Source organism: Morus notabilis, unplaced genomic scaffold, assembly GCF_000414095.1.
Source record: "Morus notabilis unplaced genomic scaffold, ASM41409v2 Scaffold85, whole genome shotgun sequence".
Classification (NCBI taxonomy): Eukaryota; Viridiplantae; Streptophyta; class Magnoliopsida; order Rosales; family Moraceae; genus Morus; species Morus notabilis.
In genome coordinates, this window is record NW_010362624.1 from 212,787 (window position 1) to 219,705 (window position 6,919).

Sequence of the window (6,919 nt, forward strand, 5' to 3'; positions counted from 1 at the left end):
ATTTCCTCATCAAGATCACCATTTAGAAAAGCCGTCTTAACATCCATTTGATGCACATGCAAATTGCATATTGATGCAATTGCAAATAGCACTCTTATGGATGTCAATCTGGCTACCGGAGCATATGTATCGAAATAGTCTATACCACACTTTTGTTTAAAGCCTTTAGCTACTAATCTAGCTTTGAATGTTAGTATAGACCCATCGGTATTGTACTTTCTTCTAAACACCAATTTGTTGCTTATTGGTTTTGATCCCGGAGGAAGATCGACCAAGATCCAAGTTTGATTCGAGATAATTGAATCCATTTCATCATTCACAGTCTCTCTCCAAAAGGAGGCATCCCTTGAAGTCATAGGTTCATTAAATGTTTTTGGATCTTCCTCTATATTAAGCAACAATGGTATTTTATTAAGTACACCATTTCTATCTCCTTCAACCAAAAAGGTTAAAGCTTGAGATGAAATAAAATCCGGTGCTAGGTTCTTTTCTTTTCTTTCATGTTGACTTCTTCTCGGTTCGAAAGATGTCATAGACTCTTTCCTTTTATTAGTGGAGGTACCGGGAATGTCAACATATGGTCGATTAACATTAGATTCTAATTCAATGGAAGAATCAAGGCTAAACTTGTTTTCAACAAATTCAACATCTCTTGATTCTACAATAACATTAGAATCTAGATTCAATAATCTGTAAGCCTTTAAATTTTCAGCATAACCTACGAAAACACTTCTAATACCTCTAGCTCCTAACTTTGATGATTTAGGGTCAATTATTCTATAAAAGGCTAGACAGCCCCACACCCTTAAATACATCAAGTTTGGTTTTCTTCCTTTCCATACTTCATATGGAGAGACATGCGTTTTCATAGATGTAATCCTATTGTGAACATGACATGCTGTAAGTAAAGCTTCCCCCCATAAATTATTAGGCAATTTAGCATTAAGAAGCATAGAGTTAATCATATCGGTAAAGATTCTATTCTTTCTTTCAGTCAATCCATTTTGTTGAGGAGTAAAAGGGGCTGACTTTTGGTGAATAATACCATGCTCTTCACAGAAAGGATCAAATTCATTTGAGAAATATTCACCACCTCTATCACTTCGAACCATTTTGATCTTCTTATCTTTTTGATTCTCAATTTCAACCTTATAAATTTTAAATTTATCTAAGGCTTCATCTTTTGTTCTAAGTAAATACACATAAGTGTATCTAGAATAATCATCAATAAAAGTGATAAAGTATCTCTTTCCTCCTCTAGTCAAAATACCATTATACTCATAAATATCGGTATGAATCATATCCAATATTTGAGTATTACATTCGGCTCTAGGAAAAGGTTTCTTAGTCATCTTTGCTTGTATAAAAATCTCACACTTATCATTTTTAATATCTTTGCAATTAATCAAACCATGTTTAGACATGTATTTCAAAAGATCTAAAATTTAAATGTGCTAAACGTGCATGCCAAACATCAAAAGAATCAACAATATAAAGAGAATTCACATCATCTTTATTATTAACACTTAGTTTGTACATGCCATCACAAGAATACCCCTTTTCCCACAAAGATCCCATTCTTAGATACAATACAATTATTGCCCTCAAGTACAATCTTAAGCCCATTCTTACACATAAGACTAGCAGATACAATATTTTTCCTAATTTCAGGAACATGAAGTACATTGTTCAATGTAAGCTTCTTTCCGGAAGTAAAGTTAATCTCCACCACTCCTCTCCCGGCAACCATCGCTGCATCATTGTTCCTCATGAGAACAGTTTGTCCTTCCTTTTCCACTTTGTAAGATAAGAACATAGTCTTGTCATTACAAACGTGGATTGTGGCACCGGAATCAAGCCACCAATCGGAGGATTGGCGATGGCCTTTCTTTCCACAAAAGAAACAATTTCCAGAAAATTTCTTTTGGCCATTACCGAGCTTTTTGAACTTCTTGTCATTATTGACTTTGAAGTTCTTTGAAAACTTACTAGCTTCGGTAACATTAACTTTAGAAGAATCTACATATTTGTTCTTGGAATCACGAGACTTAGTCTCTTCTTCGATTCTCAAGTGTTTTTGTAATTCCTCCAAAGTTATGTCATCTCTCCTATGAAGGAGTTTCTTTCTATAACCATTCCAACTTTGAGGCAACCTTCAATTCACGAAGTTTAGTAATAATGACTTGCAATTCATGTATCTGATCTAGAACGGACTTGGTATCAACCATGACAAATTCTAGAAATTTCAAGATGAGAAATTTGTCCGTACCTTCCTTCTCAATTTTGTATTTGTATTCGAGAGCGTTCCAAATCTTCACCGGAGACTCCATCAAGTTGTAAAGATCGTAGAGCCTATCAGAGAGAGTGTTGGCACATGATTTCATCATCTCCTCGCTTCTTCCTTGCGGTGTTCAATTCTTCAGAATCATCCTCTTTTGGTTCAGGAAGAGGCTCCAATTTCGGATCAAGTACGTAGGTGATCTTAAGCACGGTGAGAAGGAAGAACAACTTTCCTTTCCAGCGGGTGAAGTTGGTACCATCAAAACAATCAAGTTGAACATTAGGATTGAGGAAAGACGTCATGTTCTTTTCAACCTCCATTGCAACAAATTAAAACCTTAAAGATTGATGGAGAAAATTCAGAATTGGGAGGATGAAAAGAATAGAGAAAAACAAAAAGAGGGTTTGAGGCGTATAGGAATACTTTCCTTTAAGGTTTTATTTGCCCTCACTTCTCAAAGTTTGCTAACGAGTTTTAAAATGGTAAATTACCCCCAAGATACAACAAACCCTTGAACACAATATCCAGCAAAAATATTGAGTTCCAGAACAATTAACAATCTGTATTTTCTGAAGTCCATCAAATAAAGACAGGGATGCATCCATTCTCCTTAATTGTTACAACCTTTCACATAAATATACCTTTTCAATTTGAAGGTTATCTTTTATACGCTGATGCACTTATATCAATAGTTATTTCTATTGTTAATAAGTGCTCAGATATGTGAGAAAACTTATCACAAATAGATGTAATGGTTCGAGACCTTTTCAGATCACTAAAACACATGAAAACACATTTTCCGTTAACAATTTGCGCTGCATCGCCCAAGAAGTGCGCTGCAATGCGTCCGTGCGCTGCAGCGCGCAGGCTTAGTAAAACAGACCCGAGAGGTCTGTTTTGCGCAGGTTGCAGCGTCCAAGAAACGCTGCAGCACGTCCGTGCGCTGCAGCGCGCGCTTGTGTCCGCCCACTCTTCCCGAATGTGTTTTAAACCAATTTTTGTGATATCGAAATTGAGAGATATATTACAATCTCTCTAACATTTTTTTACTATTTATTCTTAATTCATAACTTTTTTAGTTAAATAATTATATTAATAAAATTATATTTATCAAGAATAAAAGAACACTCTTAAAGATACATTAACTATTTTTTTTCCTTTATTATTATTTTTTTATCATTTTATCTCTCCTAAAATACTCACATATCATTTTTGTGTTAGATTTTGCTCGAAAAAAAGTTAGTTTCTTAAAGGAGGGGGTCAAAATTGTGCATTTCATAAAAGTCACAGTAATTATGTCTCTAGAAGTGACGATCAGGAGATCAAAATAAGACCGATGCATATTTAATAACCAACAGTTCTACGAATTATTTTAATACTCGGTTAACTTTAGAGAGAAAATATCTCCGCATGGTATACCAATTGTTCATTATAAATGGAATTGCCTATGACTCGGGTATGCTATAACAAGACTGAGTTAAATCCAAAAAGTACAAAATAAAAATCTTATCATTCTTTTATGTGATGCATGGAGCTCATTCCTTGATTTTTAGTTCTTATTGCTATGCAAAATTCAATTACTTTTTTTTTCTTTCTTCTTTTATGGGAAAAAATCATTTGGTATAGAACAGTATAGGATTCAAATCACTTCTAACATAGTATCTAATCAATCAAATTGTATCACGTCTTTTGATTTACTAATTTTTTTATGTTTTGATATTTAAATCAATTACAAGATATGTTATTATGTGATTGATTAAATAGTAATTGAAACACGAGCCTATTCTTTTGGAGTGTGACTTGAGTGTAGTTTTTAGTAGAATTTGAGTTATAACTGAGTTAAAGTTGTAACTTAAGTTTGTATTTGGTTGTGTACTTTTGAGTTATGATTTGAGATAAGATTTTTTTTTGTGTTTGTGTTTGAGCGAGTCAAAATTTTAAATTTATATTTGGATAGTATTTTAATAAAAACTCAATGGTGATGAAAAATTTTAATAGGATATATGAGTGGAATTTTATTCGTCTTTTCGTTGTCAACGCATAGAAAAAAAATCATCTCAATCAAGATTAAAACGAAAAAGTTATAGCATTTTTAAGAATATAAAAAATATTGTTCATTAATTTAAATTTGAGTTTCTGAACTCGAGTTAAATGGGACACTTGAAGTCGAATTTTAGTCCCAAACTTGAGTTCAAACTTAAAAGAACATAAATTTGAATAAAATTAAAACCCGAATTATATTTTTTTGAATTTTTTAGACAGCAGAACAGACAAATGGAAAAGATAATTTGAGTCTAACAATATAGAACATTGCACATGACTACCAGACACCAAATCTACTCGCCTGCGAAGCACACGCATAACCCATATCCTTACTAGTTTTTAATGCAATAGATTATGATATCCCTTCCCATTGGAAAATGACTACATCATGTGGCATTATACAAAAATTATTTAATGCCATCTATCTCTGGAACCTTCTTAATCGAATCAGATTTGAAAAAACTTTGGGTTCCGTCCATAATATATATTTGGTTTCTTCAACCTATTTTAAAAAATTTTGCTTTATTTGGTCTCTTCAACCTTCTCTTTTTGAGGGGGTATTGGATTAATACTGGACTCATCTGCGTAGCCAATAAGGCAAAAGATTTTCCATCCACGTCATTCCACCATCAGTTCTTATCCTCATATCTCATTCATTTACAGATTTCCAACTACTAATTTAATAGACTTTTCTTTGATCTCTTAATGGGAGGTCCCTCCGATGTAATATATTGTTATTAAAACATAATATAATAATTATTAAACATAATATTCACGTTTAATAATTTGTCATGTTACATTAGAAAGACGGTCTTTTCAAAGGGATCAAACAAAAACCCTAATTTAATATGTAATCAGAAAGTTCTTGTCCAACCGAAAAAGCAAAAATAGCTTGCGTAAATAAATTTCGTCAACGATATGGCCAAAAAAGAATCTTTAGAAATCGCTTTATTTCACATGATTTGATAGGCAATAGATTTAGAAAAGGTAGGACAAAAAAAATAAATTATAGATAATTTTTTATTTTTTATTTTTAAATTTATATAAAAAATTATTTATTTTATATATATTTTTTAATTTAATGTACCAGATTTAACGATCAGGGGCGAAGCTATAGCAGGCCTGGGGGGTCAGGCCATTGGGCTTTTCATATTTTGACCCTCAATCTAAAAAGTTTTTATAATTCTTTCCTTTATTTGCCCAGAGATTTTTTTTAATTGCAATATGTTGCATATTTTTTTAAGAACAACTCAATTATACCCTAAGTTTGACTTTTATTTACTCATTTACGTTTAGTTGGTGGATTTGTATCATGATTCGAATTCATATTCCGTGATTCGTTACAGTATTTTCTCTTATAAAAAACACACGTAAACTGAGAATAATTCTAAATTCATGAACCAAACGTACACTAGAATCTCAAACAAATTAAAATCAACTACACTTCAAAATAAATGCATAATGTTTTAAACTCTGTAGCTAAGTTCATTTAGGAAAAATCAAATATACAAATAGATAACTAAAGCTAAAAAATTATTGTATTGTCGTTTTAGTTCAAAATTTTTTTAATTCAATTTACGCTCTTTGAAAATATTTCTGGCTCACCAATAGTTAAATACTGGCCATGAACATTAGTTAAAAAAAAAAAAAAAAACACTTGTTATCACCGAATATGATCATTACTACTATTTTTTTTTTCTTTTAAGAAAAATAATTAGAAAATGACATGTGACAGTAACTATGATTGTTCATTTCAATAACAGTGCTCTATCGAATTAATTATTAATCAAATCCCAATTCATGATAGTCAAACCTAACTTGTGGCGGCTATTCTGCGACACAGAATGATAATATTTATAAACGTTGACAAGGTGGGACAAATAATTTACAGTAAAGATTTTAATTTTATTTTTCTGGTAGACTACACAATAGGAAGTAGTCTTTTCCTTGTTTTTTTTTTTTTTCTCTTCTTTTTTCCATAATTACCATTCATGACACGACCTAAGAGCATTAACCAAAGCAAACACATTTTTCCATCACGTAGATAGTGAAAAGTCACCACCAACCACATATTTATCCTATCTGCACAAACATTGGCAGCAAATGAATTTTGCCCCCGTGTGCCGCGCCTCACAGGATCACTGCTTTTAGTCTCCTCTTTAACTCCTTCCTGTTAAGAGGATAGTCGCAAAACAAAACCACGTTAAACTAGTTCGGAGCTTTTTACGGTAGGATATTTCTAAACGTTAGATTTAGTCAAAATGAATACACGAATATATATATATATATATATATATATAAATATATACACACGCACACACGTGTGTATATAAATATAATACAGAACCCTTACCTCATGAGTTGTCTGTCAACTGTGGAAGCAGACAAGAGACCCCTATTCTCTTCAGCCCTCCGAAGTAAATAAGGCATGACCATATCAATAGGGCCAAACGGCATATACTTGCTCACTTGGAACCCTGCGTTTTTCAGCCCAAACGACAGCGACTCCGCCATACCGTACAGCTGCGCAAACTCAAGCCTCTGGTTCACTTTCCCAATCCCCACGTCATGCGCTTTCGCCGCCGCCATTTTCCC

At 32.8% G+C, this 6,919-nt stretch overlaps 1 protein-coding gene across 1 annotated transcript in view; it reads right to left on the reverse strand.

Moving 5' to 3' along the window:
• Nucleotides 1–6,208: 6,208 nt before the first annotated feature.
• The window catches only part of LOC21393003 (proline dehydrogenase 2, mitochondrial), a 2,927-nt gene continuing 2,216 nt past the window's right edge, over nt 6,209–6,919 (reverse strand). Inside the window, exons 3-4 of the mRNA XM_024168514.1 lie at nt 6,678–6,919; nt 6,209–6,494 (exon numbers count right to left, since the gene is read on the reverse strand). Of these exons, the coding sequence (XP_024024282.1) occupies nt 6,455–6,494; nt 6,678–6,919 (282 nt within the window). The 3' untranslated portion in view covers nt 6,209–6,454. The remainder of the gene's footprint in view (nt 6,495–6,677) is intronic.